Source organism: Typopeltis vanoorti, chromosome 15, assembly GCF_054136105.1.
Source record: "Typopeltis vanoorti isolate ZY-2024b chromosome 15, IOZ_Tvanoo_1.0, whole genome shotgun sequence".
Lineage (NCBI taxonomy): Eukaryota > Metazoa > Arthropoda > Arachnida > Uropygi > Thelyphonidae > Typopeltis > Typopeltis vanoorti.
This window is the reverse complement of record NC_143563.1, coordinates 120,428,669-120,453,957: the sequence shown is the minus strand read 5'-3', so window position 1 is coordinate 120,453,957 and position 25,289 is coordinate 120,428,669. Positions and strand designations below refer to the sequence as shown.

Sequence of the window (25,289 nt, the reverse complement as noted above, 5' to 3'; positions counted from 1 at the left end):
AGCTTGGAGCTATAGCATGGAATGAGGAGTTGAGCAGTAAGGTAAGGAAATAAATGCTGCTTGGAAACTGATAAAGAAATACATAACGGCATCAATATGTGAATGTGTTCTGTCGGCCAAAGTGCTGAATAAGGTAGGTCTAAAATGGATGAATGAGGGGCTTAAGCATGAAATCTGAAAGAAGATACTTTGGAGGCAGTACAAGATGAATAATGGTAATAATCAGTTACATGAAGATTATAAAGAACAAGCCAGGAGAGTGACTCAGTCATGAATGATAACAACAGTGCAATATGAGCAGAAATTGGTAAATCAGGCAAAGAAAAACCCTAGAGAGTTTTTTAGATATGTGACAAGTAGAGGAAAGAATGATCATGGTAATGTGATGTTAATGGATGAAAATGGTACAATGTTAACTGCTGCAGAAGACATTATTGAGGTATTCGGTGATAAACTTATACAGTTGTTTCATCCCGATCAGGGTATAATCATGAGGAACTTAAGAGCAGAGGACATAGGAGAGGATGGGTTAATTGTGAGTGAGCATGAGGTATTTGAGGAAATAACCTTGATGTCAATAAGGCATTTCGATTTGATGACATATTACCATGCATCTTAAGGTAGGTCTAAAATGGATGAATGAATCTTAAGGGAATGTTCCAGGGAATTGGTAGTAGAATTGGCATGCCTATTTAATAAGTCTTACAACAGCCCAGATTCCAAGGGGGCAGAAAGAAGGTAAAATTGTTCCACTAAATATAAGTGATGATAAGACCGTGGCTTCAAATTATAGGCCAATCTGTATATCTGAAGTTTTGGTGAAGGTAGTACTAGAGAAATTACTGTGAAATACCATACAGAAATGGGTTGATAACAGCAGTAATCTCTGTGTGTTTTTTAAAGGGAGATAATGCTTTAATAACTTAGTTATGTGTCATACTATAACAAGTTGACAAATACTTTGGACAGGGGAGACTCATATACAATGGTGTACTTGAATTGTGCAAAATCTTTTGATAAACTGCCACATACAAAGCGGCTAAATAAGTTGAAACAGATGGAATTGGATAACAGACTTCTGAGTTGGATTAGTGACTGCCTGTTAGATAGGTATCAGAAAGTTTTATATGGGGTGTAGTCAGTACCGTCAACAGGGTGTAGCATAGTGGCAGCCTACCTCACGGTGCGGCTTAACACGTTCACTGCCACGCTACTTTGGCATAGTCTGTTCCCGTACGCTGAGCAATTTCACTACTTCAAGGTCAGTACGGTAATCTTGTTGCCGGCGGTAAGTGTCATACGAGTATACTCATAGTTGGCTTGTGCAGAGCATATACCATCTATGAGAATACACAGTTTTGATGCTAGCTCCACAAGCCAAGCATTTTCACTTCTTCAAGGTCAGTACGGTAATCTCGTTGCTGGCGGTAAGCGTCATACGAGTATACTCGTAGCTGGCTTGTGTGGCAGGTTTACCAACGAGTATACTCGTAGTTGGCAGCGAACGTGTTAATAAGGTGCTCTTTCAGCCATATTGTAGTAGGCACCGCAATATGGCTGAACGTTAGCATAGCATTGCTATGCTAACAATTCCTGTTAGCATAGCAAGTGCAGAAAGAAGTTCTTCCAATCTTAAACGAGTTAAAAATTATTTGTGAACAGCAATGACCCAAGAAAGATTAGTTGGTCTAGCAACTATATTGATAGAGGCAGACATAGCTTATCATTTAAATTTAGAGGAGCTTATAAACAGTTTCATTGTGCGATATCCCCGTAGAGCAAACATTTAAATAATATTATTATGTAATCGTTTTGCTTTAATGTTTCTGTTGTAATAAAAACAAAATAGTAATTGGAGATTTTCTTATATTTTTGTCTTATAATCCATCAGGGGTGATATTTAATTGTTTGCCTCAGGTTGCGATCTAATCTGAAGACGGCCCTGGGTGTAGTATCTCAAAAGAGGAATGTCATACTGACCTCTCAATGACCCCAAAACTGACCTCTATGGTACACTGGTGGTGTACCATAGAGGTCAGTTTTGGGGCCATTGTTGTTTATTTTGTATGTTAATGATATTGAGATGGGTTTAACTAGTGATATGCAGCTGTTTGTAGATTATCAAAAATTGGGGAAAACAATGCAGAGTCAAGCATTTGTTATGGCATTACAGGAGGACTTGAATAAATTGCATGAATTGGCAGGTAAGTGGAACTGCCAGTTTAATATTGCAGTGTGTAAGGTTTTGAGATTTGGTAGGCAGTGATGGGATGTCAAGTATACACTTGGTAGGGAAAGTTTAAAGGAAGTAGAGTAGATAAGAGATCTGGGAGCAGTGGTGGACAAGAACCAGAAATTCAGAGTCCACATTGCACAAGTTGTGAAAACATCACATCAGATAATGGCAATGATGCAAAGGACCCTAACATGCAGAAATAAAGAGGTTATGATGCCACTGTATAAGGCCTTGATCGGCCTCATATGGATTATTGTACATATTTGGTCATTGGATTTTAATGGTGACGAGGATATGTTGGAACAGGTCTAGAGAAAATTCACAAAGGCAGTCAACAGACTGTTGGAGTATGAGGACAGAATGAGATAATGTAAATTGCAGAGTTTCATGAAGAGGAGGGGAAGCAGGGAAATGATTGAGATATATAAGCTAGTCAAAGGTTGTTATTAGGTTGACATGGAAGAGATTTTTCATAGAATGGGAGGGTAGATCAACAGACCATTGCTGGAAACTGTATAAGGAGGATGTGAGGAGAAAGTTCTTTGCATGAAGAACGGATTTGTAAGTGTAATGCTTTACCAGGGTGGGTTGTGAATGTAGAGACATTGGATCATTTTAAGGCAATGTTGGATGAGCATTGTGTGCAATAGTAAGTACCTCCTATAATGAGTCTCTGATTACATGTTCAGATGTTAATAATAATAATAGTAGGGTTGCACTGTATCCTGCAGCTTCTCGCTGTGCCACTAAGAAAGTCTCATACCTCATCAGTTCACCTGCAGCTGTTTAATACACACAGAGCAGAGTTCTTTGATTTCTTACCTATCTCTACTAACTCTATGAGATCTTATATCTTAGTTGATTATTGTTGGAAGTTTTTTCACTTGGTTATACTACAAATTAAAGATACCAAGAAATTATATACTTGGTTTAATCTTTTATCCAAGTGTTAGCAAACAAGTTTGCACCTGAACTTGTATAAATTGATGATAGCTGATGAAATGCAACCAAGGAGAATTGAAGTTGTATTGCAGGATAGTGAAAAAAGCTCATTTGAGGCTATTTGGTGTGAGATTGAGACTGGCAGAACAAAATATACAGTTGGGTGCTGCTATAGACCAGCTGATGGAATAGATGGTGGAGATAGTATGCATAAACAAATTTATGAAATGAGTAGGAGGAGAGTAATTATTATGGGGGATTTCAACTATGGTAACATTGATTGGAAAGAGGAGAGGACACGTGAGGAAGGAACTGGATTTTATTCAAATTATTAAGGGATAACTATCTGAGACAGCATGTAATAGAAAATACTAGGGGTTTAAGAGTGCTTGACCTGGTAATAGCATCTGAGAATTTGACTGTAATGAATATGACCATGTTTGCTACCTATTGGTGAGAGTGATCATAAGGTCTTGACCTGGGAGGTGGCTAAAGGTGTGGAATTTTCGGTTAAGCATCCCATGCCCTATCAACATGCAGCCCTTGCAGTTTTACATGACATGGCATGTAAAACTGCAAGGGCTGCATGTTGATAGGGCACGGGAAGCAGTCAGGGAGCATTTGCAGGAGGTTATGGCTGACTGTATACCTAGAGACCGAATAGTAAATCAAGTAGGGGTTAAATGGATGAATAGCACCATTAAACTTGAGTTGCAGAAAAAGAAACAACTCCTTAAAGAAGGAATTTAAGGAGAAAGGTGACCTAGGCACATCAACGGTATAAAGCGCAGACCAGAAGGGTAACAAGTCTGGTAAGAAAAGCAAAAAAGGATTACGAAAGAACATAGGCCATGCAGGCTAAAGAGAATCCTAAACAGTTTTTTCGATATGTTGCAAGTAAAAGGAAAAATGTATATGGCAGAATGATTTTAATGAATGCCGATGGTAGAATAGTTGAATCGGTTGATATAGTTGAGTTACTGAGTGAGCACTTTGCAAGAATATATCATCCAGGTGGTGACATTGCAGAAATGAATGAACCAGTAGATTATACGGGAATTGTGGTGAATGAAGTGGAGGTGAGTAGTCTATTGCATATCCTCAATGTCAATACATCTGTGGGATTGGATGATATACCAGCTCGTGTCGTACGAGAAGCAGCTAAAGAATTGTCAGTACCCTTGACCATTTTGTATAATTTGAGTCTTGCGTCTGGGTTAGTCCCGAAGGGGTGGAAAGAGGGGAAAATAATTCCACTGCATAAAGGAGGATCCAAGACTGGTGTTGCAAATTACTGACCGATCAGCATATCAGGAGTCATTGTCAAGGGCTTGGAGAAAGTAGTCAAGGGAAAAATACAGGAATGGATTGATGAAAATGAGATACTGTATGGGGAATGGCATGGTTTTGTGAAGGGCAGATCATGCCTCAGTAACTTGCTCAAGTTTTATAACAAAATGACGGCTGAACTGGATAAGGGTAATGGGTTTACAGTGATACTGTTGGACCTGGCTAAGGCCTTTTACAGGATACCACATGGAATTCTAATCTGTAAACTGCAACATATGGGAATGGATATGTGGGTGGTTGATGGAGAGATATCAGAGAATAGTTTACTCAAAAGTAGAATCCAAATGACGTCCTGTGACTAGTGGTGTGCCGTAAGGTTCTGTTCTTCGACCACTGCTGTTTAATTTGTTCATTAACAATATAGAGAAGGATATAAGAGGAGTGGTTCATTTGTTCACTGATGATGCAAAGTTGGGTAGAGCAATAGTGAATGCAGAAGATGTCAAAATCTTGCAGGATGATTTGGATAGATTGGAGTTCTGGGCTAAGGAGAATGGATGTCAATTTAATGTGACAAAAGGTAAGGTTATGCATTTTGGGGTGAAAAGATTAGCAGCTGTATACCACATTGGTGGAACTGTACTCCAGGAGATTGATGAAGCCAGGGACTTCGGAGTGTTGGTGGATAGGGAAATGAAGTTTATGGGACACATTGCAAAAGTGGCTAAATCAGCTCATCAAATCACTTGGTTGCTGAAAAATACTTTGACGAGCAGAGACAATCAAGTTATTGTTCCTCTGTACTAAGCCTTGTTAAGACCTCATCTCGACTACTCTGCCCAGATTTGGTCACCTAGGTTTCTTCTTTATGGGGAGGAGGTGGAGAGGATCTAGAGGCGAGTGACCAAGATGATAGCAGGTCTATGGAATGAACCTCATGAGAACAGGTTGAAGATTTGTGGGTTGCAGAAATTGGTTAATAGTCAGAAAAGGGGAGATATGATTGAGACATTCAAATTGCTGAAGGGTTTTTATAGGATTAATTCAGAGGATATTTTTCAGATCAGGTCTGGTGGTGGCAGAACTAGGGGACATGGGCAAGAGTGTGGTTAGCAAGGGTGTTAGAACTGGGTTTTTTACTTTTAGAGTGGTGAATGAGTGGAATAAGCTGTCTGAGTCTGTTGTGGGTGCTATGACAGTGAATGAGTTCAAGGCAAAGTATGATAGATACTGTGTGAATGTCGAATAGTTGTGTGGACATGATGTTTAGGGCCTCTCTTGATGAGTCTAAGGACTCCTTGGAGTCGTCTATAATAATAGTAATATGACTTCACATCACTTGCCTAGTATCCCATAATGCAAAGCACATATCCTAATGGGTATGTATAATGCTATGCATTATTGGAACGGTCACAACCCAGACCGCTTTCAAGATGAGGAGATGTTAAAAACAAGCACGTGATGAAATTATAATTTTTATCAGTAGGCATTTGAACCTTTATTGAATCAGTGGGAGCCCTACCCAGATGTGATACCAAGTTGTTGGAAGTTTTTTCACCTGGTTATACTACAAATTAAAGATACCAAGAAATTATATGCATGGTTAAATAATTGCTACCATCCTTCAGTTGTAGAAGTCCATATAAGGATTCTTCTTGTCGTGAGAAGAAAACGCGGCTTTTCCCATTCTGGTGTTTTATTCTTTTTAGGAGCAATTATACTATAGAGATGCTATGGTGTATTCATCAGTAAATAATAAACAGTTCTATAATTTTTCATCAGAGAACCCTGGTAAATGATGGGTTACAAAGCACACATTTGCTTAATTGTTTTTCTTCAATTAGTGTAATTAATACAAGTAACTTTCAGCTGTTGACATCTGAAACAACTAAAATGCCTACTTATAAAAATTACAATTTGATCATGCACTTGTTTTTAATATCTCTCCCTCTAGAAACTCCTTGTATTATCATATGACAGCAAATATCTTGTTTTTTAGTTCTTTCTCTGCAAATGATTATTAAAATATTGTGGTAGAACCAGCAATAGTTCGTTTGCTGGTTGATGAGATTGCATAGAGTAAACAAATTGCAAGTTTACTATCTTACAACAAAAAACAAATTGCAACATAAATATTGAATTTCCTGAAATTAATCCTTCTCCTCTCAAGCAATATATATACAGGTAACTCTCGTAAAACGCGGATGCAGGGCCGGCTCTACTGATGGTGCAAGATGTGTAGTTGCATGAGGCGGCAAAGTTGACATAAATTATATGAAAAATAAGGGAGAAGGAGCGGCAAAATATTCTACTGCACGAGGCGACTATACGAAAAATAAGGGAGAAGGGGCAGAAAAATATGCTACTGTACAGGGCGGCCCTGCTTTGATGTTAGGTTCCACAAAAATGCATTACATAAATCGCGTTATGCAAGACTCAGATCACATAGAAAAAGTAGGTTTAGGTTCCGAAATCGTTTTTTTTTTTTTTTAAGATTATGTAAACAATGACATCCAACAAAAAAATATATTTTTATTTAATTCAGGTAATTCATAAGTTAAGAAAACATAAACTATGAAACAAATACATAGTAAAAAATTATAAATTGTATGTAAACTTCATTGCACATAATACATAAACGTTTTAGGCAAAATAAAATAAAGTGTATATTTTATTACTTAAATAAAGAGCCAGTGGGCTTCATTTCGGTGTTGTAACATTATTTAAATTAAGGGGATATTAAATCCCACATTGTTTCAAAACCGAATAAGAAACTCAAAGATCGGAATTAAAGAGTTTCATGGTGAATATAGTAAACTATAAAAGTATCGGCCGATAATAGCGTAAGCCAAAGCACGTAGTACAAACGAGGGCAACTCATCGCAAAGGTGGGTAAAACTCTTATCACTATTCTTAGTATTTCCCATAATGTAAAAACATATCTCCTAGGAGATGTATGATGTTATGCATTATGGTGGAAGGTCAGTGAGTAGGTAGACCAAATTAATATTAATACTGAGGGTATAGCAAAAAGAACTTATATAATCTGCTATACGAGTTGTTAAACAGGTGCACCCATTAAATTACTTAAATAAAGAGCCAATAGTTTCGGCAATGTAACATTATTTAAATTAATGGGATATTATATTAAATCCCACATTGTTTCAAAACCTAATGAGAAACTCAAAGATTGGAATCAAAGAGTTTCATGACGAATATAGTAAACTATAAAAGTATCGGCAGATACTAGCATAAGCCAAAGCACGTAGTACAAACTTCGGTTTTGAAACAATGTGGGATTTGATATTCCCTTAATTTAAATAGTGTAGATTTTAATTGTCATCACTATCTTCAAAACTAACATTTCATAGATGTTCTTTATTTACGAGTGGCCGGACGTCGTAATCACTTGAAATCTCTTGGACATCATTTGTATAATTCCCATTGCATACTTCAGCTCATTTAGTTATCAAGAAGTGAGCAATAAGACCATGCTTACCACTATGCTGCAATTTTTATTAAGTTCATAATACGGAGCTAAACAAATATCCAATTGTCTCGCGAATTTTCCGGAGCGCTCCATCGAGAAATCATTATTCATAAAATAACTTTCTTGCCAAGTCCAATCATCCTGCTGATTTCTTTAAACTGAATTCTTTAATGGATTCATCACAACCAGAATCTTGCACAAAGCTTTTTTATTTGCAATTCTTCATGGAAAATATATCCTACACGTTCTTTTGAAATGCCTATAGTCTCAACAGTTTCACGCAGTTTGACTCGCAGGTCATCCAATACCATATTGTGTACTTGATCAATGATTTCTGGTGTTGTTACACTTTTTGGATATCCTTCACAGGGATCATCTTAAAGGCTGGTACGCCCACGTTTAAACTCGCCAGCCCATTTCTTAATTGTGAAAAATGAAGGAGAATAGTGCCCATAAACTTTTATGAATTTCGAATGAATTTCTTTTGGCATTAAACCTTCTTTTACAAAGAATTTTATAACCACACGATACTCAATTTTATCCATTTCAAGGGACACAAACAACACTTTTGCTTCAGACAGCTCTATAAAATTAACTACTTGGTAGAATGACTTGCAATTTCACATGGGTGCTTATTAGAGATGTACCAACTTGCTGATAAAAAAATCTTGCCGATAGATGGCAACACTATCAGCAAGATTTATAGTCTACAAATGTCTTCAGGTTGGTGCTACTTTACCAGATCTTGTTCAGAATGTAGCACTAGGGCTGATAAGTTCAATACAGCTATCATAGAGCATATTTTGCTTTCTGCTATGGGGTCATTTAATCTAAAATGCATCATATAAAAAACATTATAAGGCTTCAAAGTGACTCTGTTTCTGTATAAGACACTATTATTCAGTCATTTTTTTATGATGCTCAGTTTATCATGCCTATTCCCATTCTAAACTACTTGAGGGAAATTAATGAATCATATCACATAGACATCATCTAAACCCTAAAATTATTGTAAACTGCCTTATCATTCTTTGGTGTGAAAGTATGGAGCCTAAACTAATTACTTTCATATTATGCATCTCTAGGTTGAATTTGCAGCTGTTGACTGTACAGTACTTAGTTCACTTTGTACTGCCAATGATGTTAAGGGATATCCAACTTTCAGGTACTTCAATTATTACAAAATATCAAAGCCATATGAAGGAACCCGTACGGTGAGTAAAATTATAATGTTAAATCATAAAAGCAACATCATGTTTGTTTAATTTTAGAATAATATTACACCTTTTTTTTTTTTTTTTTTTTGACCAATAAATTTAATGATAAATTATGCCAAGTTTCTCCAACTGGGCTGTTTGGCTTCTTCAGGGAATACAAATGGTAAAGTCAACTCAAAGTCGCTAGTACATAGAACAACTTATAAAATTTAACAAAATTAAAAAAAAAGTAACATCATATGCATGGAACATGTGTTTCATTAGTTATTGTTGTGTGTGCATACTCTGTAGTTTGCAGCGAAATTAAATTCAGACAAGATTAGCGATTTTATTAGGGATTTTCCATATGTCAGGCAGGATCATTCCTTGATTTCTGTTTAGGCTGCTTTCAGAATGAAGAACCTCTGTGGCTTCTTTGAAATTGCGACACTGGAAATTTTCATTTAGATAAGGCATGGAACTTTTGTCCCATTCAGTGGTGTGGCTTGTGTTGAAGAAGTGGAGGGCTAATCCGGAACTATCTATTCTATTGTTTTTAACATCCTCTACATGTTCCTTTTTTCTTATTTCTAGACTTCTTGATGTCTGACCTATGTAGCTTAGACCAGTGCTTCCCAAACTTATGGATGTAAAGGCCCCTTTGGAAAAGTTATAATATTTCACGACTCCCATCAGAAAAAAAATTGTAATACAGACATATATTATTATAATATTTATTGCATTTATATTCAATACAAAACATACACAGCAAATATTGCAAAAATCAAATGCAAATATTACATTTCTAGCATCTCACATACACATTTGAGATTTAAATTTATTTTCATTATTTCACGGCCCCCCTCAACACAACTAACCGTCCCCGAGGGGGCCTCGGCCCACAGTTTGGGAAGCGCTGGTTTAGACCGCAAGAGCAACGGATGTTGTATACTCCAGCCTATTTGAAGAACACATTGCTGTCTTTTGGTGACCTTAATATGTTTCGGATTGTCTTGATAGATTTGAAAGTTATTCTAATTTCAACATTTGAATAGTGTAGCAATCTTTTTTGATATTTTTTTTCCTGCATAGGGGATGGCAATTGAGGATTTATATTGAGTTTTGGCATATTGCTGTTGTGTAGGGTTGCTATGAAGAATCTTTTTAATTAAATTTCTTGGATAGCCGTTGTTTACCAGGGTCTGTAATATATGAGTTAAATAGAGCCACCAGCATCATATCAGAAGAAAAAGACCTCCAGGACGAATTAATTCATATATCACAGACCCTGATAAACAATGGCTATCCAAGAAATTTAATTAAAAAGATTCTTCATAGCAACCCCACGCAACAACAATCTGCCAAGACTCAATATAAATCTTCAGTTGCCATCCCTTATGCAGGAACACTGTCAAAAAATATTGCAACACTCTTCAAACCTTTTGAAATTAGAGTAACTTTCAAGACGATCCGAAACATATTAAGGTCACCAAAAGAGCAATGCCTTCTTCAAATACACTGGAGTATACAACATCCCTTGCTCTTGTGGTCTAAACTACATAGGTCAGACATCAAGAAGTCTTGAAATAACTAAAAAGGAACACGTAGGAAATGTTAAAAACAACAGAATAGATAGTCCCAGATTAGCCCTCCACTTCTTCAACACAAGCCACGCCATTGAATGGGACAAACGTTCCATGCCTTATCTAGAATTATTATTATTATTATTATTATTATTCCAGGCAACTCCAAGGAATCGACAGACTCATCGAGGGAGGCCCTAACATCATGTCAAGAACAACTACTCGACATTCACACAGTATCTATCATACCTCGCCTTGAACTCATTCATGGTCGTAGCACCCACCACAGACTCTTGCAACTTATTCCACTCATTCACCACTCTCCAATTAAAAAACCTAGCTCTAACAACCTTGTTAACCACATTCTTGCCCAGCTTCCATGCATGGCCCCTAGTCCTCCCACCACCAGTCCTATTTTCAAAAATATCTTCTGGATTAATCATACAGTAACCCTTCAGTAATTTGAATGTCTCAATCATATCACCTTTTTCCGCCTATCGACCAATTTTTGCAACCCACAAATCTTCAACCTATTCTCATAAGGTTCATTCCACAGACCTGCTATCATCTTAGTCACTCGTCTCTGGATCCTCTCCACTTCCTCCCCATCACGAAGAAACCCTGGTGTCCATAACTGGGCACAGTAGTCCAGGTGGGGTCTTATCAAGGCTTGATAGAGAGGAACAATAACTTGTTTGTCTCTGCATGTTAAAGTATTTTTCAGAAGCCAAGTGATTTGATGGGCTGATTTAGCCACTTTTGCAATGTGCCCCCTAAACTTCAATTCCCTATCCACCAACACTCCTAAATCCCTGGCCTCATCAATCTCCTTGAGTACAGTTCCACCAATGTGATATACTGCTGCTATTCTTTTCAGCCCAAAATGCATAACCTTACACTTTGCCACATTAAATTGATATCCATTTTTCCTAGCCCAGTCCTCCAAACTATCCAAATCATCCTGTAAAATTTTGACATCCTGTGCACTCACAATTGCTCTACCCAACCGTGCATCATCAGCAAACAAGTGAACACTTCCTCACAAATCCTTTTCTATATCATTGATGAACAAATTGAAAAGTAGTGGTCCAAGAACAGAGCCCTGCGGCACACCACTAGTCACAAGCCGTCTTTTAGAGTCAACTCCTGAATAAACCACTCTTGGTGGTATCTCTCCATCAACCACCCTCGTATCCATCTCACCAACCGTATATTCATCCCCATCTGCTCCAATTTACTGATTAGGGTTCCATGTGGTATCCTGTCAAAGGCCTTAGCAAGATCCAATGGAATCACTGTAAACCCATTACCCTTATTCAGTTCAGCCGTCACTGTGTTATAAAACATGAGCAAGTTACTGAGGCATGATCTACCCTTCACAAAACCATGTTGTCCCCCATACAATATCCCATTTTCATCTATCCAATCCTGTATTCTTTTCTTGACTAATTTCTCTAAGACCTTGACAGCGATTCCTAAAATGCTAATTGGTCAGTAATTTGCAACTGCAGTCTTGGAACAACCTTTATGCAGTGGAACTATTTTCCCTTCTTTCCACTCCTTCGGGACTAACCCAGACCAGAGACTCAAATTAAACAAAATGGTCAAGAGTACTGACAATTCTTTTGCCGCTTCTCGTACGACACGAGCTGGTATACCATCCAATCCCATAGATGTATTGACATTGAGGTTATGCAATAGACTACTCACCTCCACTTCATTCACCACAATTCCCGTATAATCTACTGGTTCATTCGTTTCTGCAATGTCACCACTCTCTGGTGACATTGCAGAATGTCACATTTTTGCAAAGTGCTCACTCAGTAACTCAACTATATCAACTGATTCAGTTATCTCCCTACCATTGGCATTCTTTAAAATCATTCTGCCATATACATTTTTCCTTTTACTTGCATCATATAAAAAAACTGTTTAGGATTCTCTTTAGCCTGCATGGCCTATGTTCTTTCGTAATCCTTTTTTGCTTTTCTTACCACACTCGTTACCCTTCTGGCCTGCGCTTTATACCGTTCATGTGCCTGCCGGTCACCTTTCTCCTTAAATTCCCTCCATAGTTGTTTCTTTTTTTTTTTTGCAGCTCAAGCTTAATGGTGTTATTCATCCATTTAACCTCTACTTGATTTACTATTCGGACTCTAGCTATACAGTTAGCCATTGCTTCATGCAAACACTTCTTAACTGCCTCCCATGCACTATCAACTTCTAGTTCTTGCAGTTGTACATGCCATGGCACTGAACCAATCAAACTCCTAAGCTTGTCATACTTTCCAGTCCGATAATTTCACATGTACCTTGTCTTAATTGTAAATTCCACACCTTTAGCCACCTCCCAAGTCAAGACCCTATGATCACTCTCACCAATTGGTGGCAATGTGGTAATATTTGCTACAGCCAAATCCTCAGATGTAATTACTAGGTCAAGCACTCTTTGACCCATAGTATTTTCCATTACATGCTGTCGCATATAGTTATCCCTTAATAACCGCATAAAATCCAATTCCTTCCTCTCGTGTGTCCTCTCCTCACTCCAATTAATGCGACCATAGTTGAAATCTCCCATAATAATTACCCTCCTTCCACTGATTTTTTCTATTTGCTTGTGCATACTGTCTCCACCATCTTTTCCATCACCTGTCTGTTCCAGCACCCAATTGTATATTTTGTTCTGCTTGCCACAATCGCACATCAAATGGCCTCAAATGTGCTCTTTTCTCTATCCTGCAATTCAACTTCTATTCTCCTTGGCTGCAGCTCATCAGCTATCATCAACAATACTCCTCCCCCCCATTTTATTCTCCCTGTCATTCCCGAACACACTGTATCCATCACATTCAATCCCACTAGCTATATCATCTACAGTTAGCCATGATTCACTAATGCCAATAACCTGTGGTCTGGAAGTGCCAACCATGGCCAAAAACTCTTCCTTCTTGTTCCTATTACTCCTAGCATTAGTGGACACGAATTTAAGACCCCCATTATCCCCATCCCTACCTTAATGCCTTATATTAACTATCCCATTCTGATTTGTTGTCCTTATTCGCTCGGGCATATTATACTCATTCATACATTCAACTGCCTCCCTAAGGTCTGTATATCTACTCACCGCCTTAATAAATCTAGTTTCCCTGATTTTGCACATCCACTACATTCAGCAACACTTTTTCAAGTCTCCTTACACCGTATCCATTCAAATGCAAGCCATCCATCTTATATAGATCCTTTCGCCCATCGAACTCACTCCACACGTCCACAAATTCCACACCACTCATCATACGTAACCCACGCATAAAGTCATTTGCAATTATGCCCCTCCTTTTAAACATTTCACTGTCATAGTGCTGCAAAAGACTAATCATCCTAACTCTCTCTCACTCTTTTCTTTTGCTACCTCAGACTATTCATTCAGGTCCTCTTATCATTTCCATTTTATCTCCTTTCAAATCATTCGTACCTGCCACAACAATCATTTCTTTCACCCTTTCCTTTTGCTCTCTAATGGACTCAGTTACATCCTTTATGGTCGCACCAGGTTGGTACGATTTTGTCAAATCCTCTACTAACACACCTCGTACTAATGAGTCTCCATACAGCACTCTCTCTCCTTCATTTTGTTTGCGTTCATACTCATATGCTTATTTTTCCTATCATACTTTTTATTATTGGCTGGTACACTCAGTTGACTTTTGTTCAGGCGGTCTAGCTGCCGCTTTGCCCTTTGTATCGCTCCGCTCAATAATGCGATCTCACTCATTAGGCATCTATCTCATCTTTTTTATTCTCTGTAAAACCATTAATTTGCTCTGAATTAATACCATCATTCACACTTTCTACATTCACGCCCTCACAGTTCTCTGGTACAACCTTGCCATTTCTTGTCATATCACTGTTTTCTTCATTCTGAAGTTTGACAAAAATATCACACTCACTACCTGAAATACTCATTCTCCTTACATTTTCTACACATATTCACTCCTTTATTATCATCTAACCATACTCCGACCACACTCCGCAAAGCATACATTTCGCAGATACTACACTGAATCATCTCCTTTATATTACCGTTATTGAATAAAGATGGCGAACCATCATTACTGGCCGCCATTTTCCTTCGTATGGGAGCCATACTCACTTAACATATTTTAACAAACAGACACACTAAGATACACAAGACAAACAAACCTGCGTAATATTCAAGTAAATTTATCAGTGATAACTTAAAATAACACTTATCTTATCATGAGCTCACGACAAACACAAACAACTACGAATCCCAGAAGAAATTTTCCGGTGTCGCAATTTCAAAGAAGCCAGTGGTTCTTCGTTCTGAAAGCAGCCTAAACAGAAATCAAGGAATGATCTTGCCTGACATGTGGAAAACCCTAATAAGATCGCTAAGCTTGCCAGAATTTAATTTTACTGCAAAGTAGAGCCCGCACACACAACAGTAACTAATGAAACATTCTCCATGCATATGATGTTACTTTTTTTTTATTTTGTTATATTTTATACGTCTGTTCTGTGTACTAGCAACTTTGAGTAGTCTTTACCGTTAAACAGCCCAGTTGGTGAAAATTGTTGGCATAATTTATCATTAAATTTATTGGTCAAAAAAATACCCAGTGTAATCTTATTCTAAAATTAATTAAGTTTAGTGGCCAAAAAAAAATATACTCACAATCATGTTTGTTTTTTAAAATGTTAATGTTGTTAACTGTGGATGGATTAAAAGAGGATAGTGTCACATGAAAGAGCATTATATCAGTTTGAATAAATATGCATTTATAAATATTATACTCAATAAGAATAGATGTTATAATGATCTCACAGCGTGAATGTATTAAAAGAGAACATCTCATTATTAGTATATGATTAACATTTGCAATAAATCATCATACTATTCTACAGAGCCTCTGTAGCTCAGTCAGTATAGATATAGACCAGTGGTTGGCAACCTTTTTGGAGTGAAGAGCTATTTTTAAAATTATATCTTAAAAAAAGTTTAGAGAGCCGCACGCAGTGATGAACAACCAATGGTCCGCAGGCTGCATGCAGCCCTCTCAGGTTTTTTGTGCAGTCCACAGTGTTTATTTTGTACAGCAGAATTAGTATATTTTAATTAAAACTCTATTTTATGAATGTTGCAATTTACATTTACAAACTCTATTTTATGAATGTTGCAATTAACATTTGCAATAAATCATCATAATATTCTACAGAGCCTCTGTAGCTCAGTCAGTATAGATATAGACCAGTGGTTAATGCACATGTAAAAATAGCTCTGTAGCTATTTTTACATGTGCATTTATTTGTGCAGGTTAAAAAATTAAAATATACCTAAATAATGGAAAATAAATTAATACTTTCTTATCAAAGAAAAAGAAAATATTTATGCGGATCGAACTGAGTATTTGATTTACTATTTAATTGCTCATCGTTGCTTTAAATTTAGAAACTACATTGAAAACTATTATAATTAAATTATTTATTCAGTTGTTTTTTTTTTTTACAGTAACACATTATCATACTTGTAAAACACAGGGGCGGCATGTCACGCGAAATTATATGATATTTTTAAATATTAAATAATAAAACAAACATTTCCTCCTCCTTACAGAAACATGTATAAAATCCAATAACATACCTATTTCTTTAATTTGTTTATTAAATATATACATGTTTACACAAGAATAATATGTAATTTGCCAAATATTTCGGTCTGAATATTACAGACCATCTTCAGTGGCTACATAGGAATAGTTTTAAAAAAATAAGATGGAATATGAACAATTGATCATTCATAGAACGATCATATAACGAGCATAGATAGAACAAGCCACGTGATGTCATATTGCTAAGTATTAGAAGAGTAAACATTGTAAAGTCATAATTAAAGATATTAATTCAGAAATTCATGTAATAATCTTAAATAACATTAAACTAATATAGGAAATTTACATAAATAAAAAAAAAAATTAATGTGTTATCCTGATTAAACTTTCCCAAATTTTTGATCTAGATATACAGTCATTACGATTCAAGTTAGGATGTTGAAGTAAGGCCTCCACACTTTCTTTAAATAAATGTTCAAATTTGTAGCAACATCTGTGTAGGAGGAGAATCTTGGACCAAAGGATGTTGTGGCTTGTTTCTAATCCATGCTGAGCTAATAATACAGATTTCTCGGGTTTGTTGTATTGAATTGATGAGTAATGGTCTTGAATTCTTTTTTCTATGGAATGTCCAGTTTGTCCAAAATAGGAAAGATTACAGTTGCAAGGAACTTGATACACACCAGGTAGAGACAAGGTTGAGCATTTATCTTTAGATGAAGGAAAATGGGTGGATAATTTGTTAATAGGTGTATAAGTGGCTGTTAAATCATATTTCTTTAGAATTCTTGAAATTGGTTCTGAAATCCCGGAAATGTAAGGAATTGGAACTCGACATATTGAATCTTTGCTGTTATGTGTTGGATTGTAAGAATTGAAAAGGTGTTGTGTACTCTTTTTGGAGAAGCCATTTAGTTCCATGTGATGTTTGATAGTCGAAAGTTCTTTCTGTAATAAATGAGAAGTTGAACAGTTAATTTTGGCTCGTCGGATTAAACATTTTATGATTCCTGTTTTTTGGCAAGGATAATGAGTCCTTATATTCTCCAGATTCTTTGAGAATATAAGGACCTGTGAAAGTTGGTTCTCTGTAAACTGTTGTTGTAAGAATCCCTGAAGATGAACGGATAAGAAGGATGTCTAAAAATGATAACTTGTTGTCTTTTTCAATCTCCATGGTAAACTTTATACGAGAATGTAAGGAATTGATACTGCTTAAAAAGGAAGGTGAGGAGTCTTTGTTGTGAGGCCGTACAGCAAAGATGTCATCTATGTATCTAACCCAAAAGGATGGTTGAGGGAATATAGATGAGATCAGGACTTCTTCTAGATGTTTCAAATAAAAGTTGGCAATAGCAGGAGAGAGTGGACTTCCCATGGCTGTTCCTTCAACTTGGTTGTAAAATTTGTTTTGACATAAGAAATATCCAGAGTGCATTACGAAATCAAATAACTTTATAATATCTTGTGGAAAGATGTCAGCAAGTAATTCTAAAGTCTCTTTGAGAGGTACATTCGTATGTAAAGATTTTATATCAAAGCTAACCATAGGATCTGTAGGTTGTAAAGCGATGTTTTTCAATTTATTTAAGAAATCAGAAGAGTTTTTCAAAAAAGACCGTGAGTTACCAATGTGTGATTTCAATAATTTAGATAGATATTTGGCTATGCGATTATGCTGATTTCTTAAATAAATTTAAAAACATCATACGGATGGATGTGAAACCTGGATTCTAGGTAGAGAAGATGTAAGAAGATTGGAGACTTTTGAAATGTGGTGCTGGCGCCGCATGAACAAAATAAAATGGACAGAAAAAAAATCAAACCAACAAGTCCTGGGAGAGATAAACAAAACAAGAACTCTAATTAAATCGATCAGAATTAGAAGCGATAGGTGGTTTGAACATATACTTCAACATGATGGACTTGTGAAAAGAATAACTGAAGGTAAAATAGAGGGGGAAAGATGAAGAGGCAGACCAAGGAAAAGCTTTATTGACCAAGTCAAAGACAGCACGGGTTTGAGGAGTTACCAGGAGGTTAAGAAGAAAGCCAATGACAGAGCGGAATAGAGGAAATTGCTGCTGAGCTACCAGTCCCAAAACTGATGATGATGATATACACTTATTAACAAATTATCCGCCCATTTTCCTTCATCTAAAGATAAACACTGAACCTTGTCTCTACCTGGTGTGTATCAAGTTCCTCGCAACTGTAATCTTTCCTATTTTGGACAAACTGGACATTCTATAGAAAAAAGAATTCAAGACTATCAATCATCAATTCAACACAACAAACCCGAGAAATCTGTATTAGCTCAGCATGGATTAGAAACAAGCCACAACATCCTTTGGTCCAAGATTCTCCTCCTACACAGATGTTGCTACAAATTTGAACATTTGTTTAAAGAAAGTGTGTGAGGCCTTACTTCAACATCCTAACTTGAATCGTAATGACTGTATATCTATATCAAAAATTTGGGAAAGTTTAATCAGGATAACACATTAATTTTTTTTTTTTATTTATGTAAATTTCCTATGTTAGTCTAATGTTATTTAAGATTATTACATGAATTTCTGAATTAATATCTTTAATTATATGACTTTAAAATATGTATATTATTTCCTGGAAAACTCCCATGTTACTCCTCTTAATAAACTATTATAATTACGGCTATTTTGCCTGCTTCAGTTTAGGACTGACACTGAAGCAGGCAAAATAGCCGTAATTATAATAATGACTTTAAAATGTTTACTCTTCTGATACTTAGCGATATGACCTCACATGGCTCATTCTATGTATGAATGATCAATTGTTCATATTCCACCTTATTTTTTTAAAACTATTCCTATGTAGCCACTGAAGATGGTCTGTAATATTCAGACCGAAATATTTGGCAAATTACATATTATTCTTGTGTAAATGTGTATATATTTAATAATCATTATGTCACAAGTATCGTTAAGGAATAAAATTTAATTCGTTTAATTTAAATTATCTTCTTAGTGCGACTTTTCTGTTGAACTTCTTAGGATAGTTTCTTAATACATACGCCATAATTTTGATTTTCAAACATGACGAAAGACTCATGTTGTTTGGTTTCTCAACTTACTTTTAATAAAATTCATATTAGAAAATATTTTCTCACAGAAATATGTCGATCCGAAAATCGGTAGAAATCCAAATGCGTATGTTTTTAACTGAATGTAAGTGTCCCGTAAACAATTCCACGTGTCAGATACAATCTGATCTTGCTTTTCAAGTGACAGCATATCGAGTAATTCTTCCTGATGTCTTTGAGGGTTTACATGTCTACAAATAAGTACAATCTGTGTAATGTCATCCACATCGCATGATTCGTCACAGGATTCGTCAATGGAGAATCCTGGTGTTGAATTTAGATCTGTAACCTGCTGATTTGTTATATCTTCTGCTATTCGTATAGTTCTGTCCCTTACAATCTTAGCAGATAATGGCATGTCTTTTATTTTTGTAATTATTTCTGCTTTGTGTTTAAAATCGCAGAAGAGAAATTCGGACATTTTAATGAAACATTCTTTCACATATTCGCCGTCCGTAGAAGTTTTCCTCGTTTAACAACTTCTTGAGCGGCCACAAAACTAGCGATAGTTCTGTTTCTTGATGCTTTTATCCATTTGGAAAATGAACATTTAGTTAGGTTTACTTTGCATTGCAGCTCTTCTACTGCCTTTTTTCTTTCGTCTCCCCATGGATATGCTTTGTCAAATGTATTGTGTTTACTTAAAAAATGTCTTAGTATATTTAATTTTTTATGGTTTGAAAACTTTTCATGCCATATTAAACACATTGAAAATCCTGCTGTATTTGCTACAAGTGCGTAGGTTTCGGTCCATTCACTTTTAAACTCCCGATTTTCTTGTTCTATCTTTCTCTTCTTTGCTGACATTTTAAATACTATAAAAATATTTTTATTTTGTTAATATTTAATTTAATGTTACAATATTCACGTTACCTAACACAATCACCAGTAAATGAAAGCACTGCAATGTCCACTACAAAACCTTTAATTATTTTAACAAAGTGAGCAGATTGGCACACCACACCTGCACTATATGCGAAGACAATGGGCACGTTCAGACAGGTAAGCGCTACATGTACTAGCCTAGTGTGACGTATTCGGTTTAATAAATTTAAACAACATAAAACATAACTTAAGTAATTTTAATTGGCATGAATAATTAAAACAAATATTTGACAAATCAGTGGGTTTATGAATTCTTGCACTATTCGTGATAATCCAAGACGAATGTAAAGAAGGATTATTGCGTATTATTTCAAAGAGTTCAAACATGAAAGTATTAAATTTTTCAGCATGGCATGTACTATTTTCAATTGTAAAATGTCCTTAATTTATTGCAAATGCTATATTTAGGGTTTTTAGTTTCTAATTTAATGAATAACATTCATTTTGCATTATTCAAAAATAGATTGTTTAATAACGAAAAGAGCTGCAATTATTCATTAAAAGAGCTGTATGCAGGTTGCCGACCATTGGTATAGACCAAACCCTTTCATCAGAAAGACCTGAGTTCATTTCCTGTCAGTGATCTGAGGAAACTTTATCTGGTCTCTTTCAACTAAAGCTGAGTTACCCAGTCTTATATGATGGTGGAGGGTTTTTTCCTCCGAGTAACTCATGCTTTTCATCCCTCATAACAGGCCTGTGAACACATGACTATGGCCATAAATATACTATGACAAGGAAGGCAACTGGAAACCACCTTGCTCATAATCATCTCCCTGATGATTGGTGGGGGTAGCTGTATGCGCTACCACCACCAAACATACGGCTGAGAGAATAGGATAGGAATATTCTACACTCACTAACCTAGGTCATAAAAATCTTGATATTTCGAAGCATTTGTCAGCATTTTACTGAGTTATTAGTATTCTTTTAGTATACTTAATAATATTTGTCATTTTCCAAAAGAATGTTTAACTACTTCTATCATCATCATCGGTTTCCTGATATGCATCCCTCGAGAGGAGCGTACAGAATCAACAGTACTATGTGATTAAATTTACATATTTTATTATAATATTTTACACATTCATATTTACTATTTCTATCTTTTAGGGCACTTCTGATTGAAACTGAATCAATTCACCTAAATCGTGGAACTCCTCTGTGTCTCTTTCCTGCCATCTTGGCACAAACACTTGTTTTGCAAACCTTTTCTCACATGTCTTGAATGTTATTGGTGTCAACTTCCATCTTAATATTTTTAATATGATTATGCCATTGATGTCATCTGTTCACTCCCCTAATTTTTCTCAGAATTCTGTTCTTTAATTGAGTGCTTCATTTTTAACCCAACTCTCAGGTCCATAACTTAAAACCGGTTTGAACCCTGTCTTGTATCCCACTAGTGTTTTGACTAATTTCTCTCTTAGACTAAATGAAAGTGGTAATGCCACTTTCATTTGGACCTGGAATCAGAAGTGGATATTTTAATCTCAGCTCTCTACTTCCGCAAATGATATTATACTCCTAAGTAAATGCAGCGCAAGTCTACAGGTTTCCCTAACTAAATTTATAAACTGTTAAATTGAAAAAGCAAATGTGTGATACGATGTTTTTATTGTCTAAATTCATAGTAAGTACACTACTATGAATAGTAAGTTCACTACAATAGAAAACTTGTCTTGTATAGTAAGCAATAGAAAACTTGTAAATGAAACTTGAAAATTTTCATTTACTTACCTAATAGTGGTCCAAAAGAGCGAATGACCTTTCCTCAACTATTGAACTCTACCTGCATGGTATCTAAATATAATTTTGGGGGAGAGGGTGGGGGTGGGGTTACTGGAACTACATAAAGTCTTAATATGTCAAGATTGGAGGAAGTTTTGCATAGGAAATTGGCATCAGGAACTAAAAATCTTTCTGCAGAGAAATATAAATTTACTGTGTATATATATATATATATTTTTTTTTTTTTATGAAAAAAATTGAATGACTAGAACCGAGATTTAATTAAAAAGGTTTTAATATAAACACACTACTAGTTTCGGCCTGTAACAGCCTTCTTCAGGTGACATTATAAAAGAAAAAACACTAAACATTGAGGGTTAAAAGACTATGAACAACATAGACAGTCTTTTTACATAATTAGCATTAAAACGTTGTAGTTGTATTTGAAGCTGTTCTTTCATTTGTTGCATTGTTGGGAGAGTGCGTGCTTGCTGCATCACGTGAACGCCAGTACATGATTACAGCTGAATGACTATCCGGGAGGTTGTAGCTTAAGTTGTTATTTAGATGAACAGGATTGAAGATGATTTCTCTCGATTCCACAATTTTTCTCTCTATTTCGTCACTGCAACGGAAGATGTTAGTAGATTTTTCCCAGCAGACTTTGTGACTTTGGTTATCATCATTAAGATTAGCCGAGAAGAGGATATGACTTGATAATGCACTTGCTCGCTGTCTCTTGTAAGTAATGTCTCTCATGTGTTCTTCCATACGCATTTCGACAGATTTGTCTGTCTGCCCGAAATAAGGAATATCGCAGTCACATAATATTTTATATGCGCCAGGGTATTTGAGTTGATGATGACAAGGTTTTGGGTGGCTAATTAAGGAACGGATCTTTGGAAGTGGAGTGAACAAGGTTCTGATATTGTATTTTTTTAGAACTTTTGCTAATTTATGTGAAACAGTACTTATATAAGGAATAGATATATTGCTTTTGAATCTATTTGTTTCTTCTGAGTGATGTCTGGGAGGATTAAGAAGGAATTTGTTAATGATTTTCTTGGAATATCCATTAACTTCGAAAGAAGTTTTCAGATGGTTTATTTCTGTAAGCAGTTCATTTGGATCATCAAGAAGAGAACGGGCTCTATGTCCCAAGGTGGAAATTATTCCAAGCTTATGAGGAGGGAAATGATGAGATTGACTGTGCAGATATCTGTTGGTATGTGTGGGTTTTCTATATATCGATATTTTTAGTTTACCAGCAGAAGAGCGAGTCAGTTTGACATCAAGAAAAGGCAAGGAATTATCCATTTCAAGCTCAGCATAAACTTAATACTTTGATGTTGGCTATTGAGATGTTCGAGGAAAACCATAAGGGATTCATGTCCATGGCTCCAAACAACGAAGACATCATCCACATAACGTTTCCAAACTTTAGGTGTTAAAATAAAGGAAGAGATAGCCTTGGTTTCAAAATCTTCTAAGTAAATATTTGCAAGAACAGGAGATAAAGGATTACCCATAGCCAGTCCATGATTTTGTTTGTATATATTATCTTGAAATTTGAAGTAACCGGACCTGATGCAATGTGTAAGCAAGGCTAACATTTTTTTGGATAACTTGTCCTTGAGTAATGTTAGGACTTCATCTGTTGGGACATTAGTGAACAAAGAAGTTATGTCCAAGCTAGCCATGATGTCATTTTCATCAACTGTAATATCCTTGATGTATGTAACAAATTCTGTAGTGTTCTTGATAAAGGAAGGTGATTTCCCTGAAAAACTTTTGAGGTATTTGGCAAGGTATTTTGAAAGATTGTATGTAGGAGAATCGATACCTTCTACAATTGGGCGTAATGGGGTGTTCTCTTTATGGATTTTAGGAACACCATGTATGCGAGGAATTAACGGATGGAGAGAGCGTAGAGATAAACGGACGTTTCGGGATAATTCAGTTGTTGTTTTTAATAAGTTGTTTGTACGATTTTGAAGTTCACGAGTTGGATCTCTCTCAAGTATTGAGTAGGTATCATTATGTAGTAATTCGATCATTTTATTCTTGTAATCTTCGGAGTTCATGATGACTGTTGCATTTCCTTTATCTGCAGGGAGGATGATTATATCTCTGTTGTTTTTTAAACTTTTAATAGCTTTGCGTTCAGTTGAAGTAATGTTGTCTGCAGGTGGTTTTGCGTTATTGATAATAAAGATTGATTCAATACGTAGAAGGTTTGCATCTTGTGGAGGGAGAAAAGAAGCAGCTCTTTCTATTTTTGTAAGTAGTGTTTCCTTTGGTATTAATTTTGGGGAAGGAATGAAGTTTAGACCTTTACTAAGGATGCTTTGTTCTACATCTGAAAGTATATAGGAGGATTTGTTGATAACGACTTTGTCAATATTGATGTGTGGTTTTGAGTTCCTATTATTTTGTAATCTCTTTAACATTTCAAATTTTCTTATAAGATTTACTTTGTTATTATATTGTATTCTGGCTGCTTGAATCTCAAGCAGACATCATGCAGACATCATGGCTAGCTTGGACATAACTTCTTTGTTCACTAATGTCCCAACAGATGAAGTCCTAACATTACTCAAGGACAAGTTATCCAAAAAAATGTTAGCCTTTCTTACACATTGCATCAGGTCCGGTTACTTCAAATTTCAAGATAATATATACAAACAAAATCATGGACTGGCTATGGGTAATCCTTTATCTCCTGTTGCAAATATTTACTTAGAAGATTTTGAAACCAAGGCTATCTCTTCCTTTATTTTAACACCTAAAGTTTGGAAACGTTATGTGGATGATGTCTTCGTTGTTTGGAGCCATGGACATGAATCCCTTATGGTTTTCCTCGAACATCTCAATAGCCAACATCAAAGTATTAAGTTTACTGCTGAGTTTGAAATGGATAATTCCTTGCCTTTTCTTGATGTCAAACTGACTCGCTCTTCTGCTGGTAAACTAAAAATATCGATATATAGAAAACCCACACATACCAACAGATATCTGCACAGTCAATCCCATCATTTCCCTCCTCATAAGCTTGGAATAATTTCCACCTTGGGACATAGAGCCCGTTCTCTTCTTGATGATCCAAATGAACTGCTTACAGAAATAAACCATCTGAAAACTTCTTTCGAAGTTAATGGATATTCCAAGAAAATCATTAACAA

The 25,289-nt window shown here is 36.0% G+C and overlaps 1 protein-coding gene across 5 annotated transcripts in view; it reads left to right on the top strand.

The window, feature by feature from the left end:
• Positions 1–25,289, top strand: part of LOC150099108 (protein disulfide-isomerase A5) — a 953,872-nt gene that overhangs the window by 751,644 nt on the left and 176,939 nt on the right. For all 5 annotated transcript variants that reach the window (XR_016549469.1, XM_090404751.1, XM_090404750.1 and 2 more), the window contains exon 17: positions 9,044–9,172. Coding sequence is in view for 4 of the 5 variants with exons in the window: in XM_090404751.1 (XP_090260877.1) it covers positions 9,044–9,172 (129 nt within the window). In the remaining variant the exon portion in view is untranslated. The remainder of the gene's footprint in view (positions 1–9,043; positions 9,173–25,289) is intronic.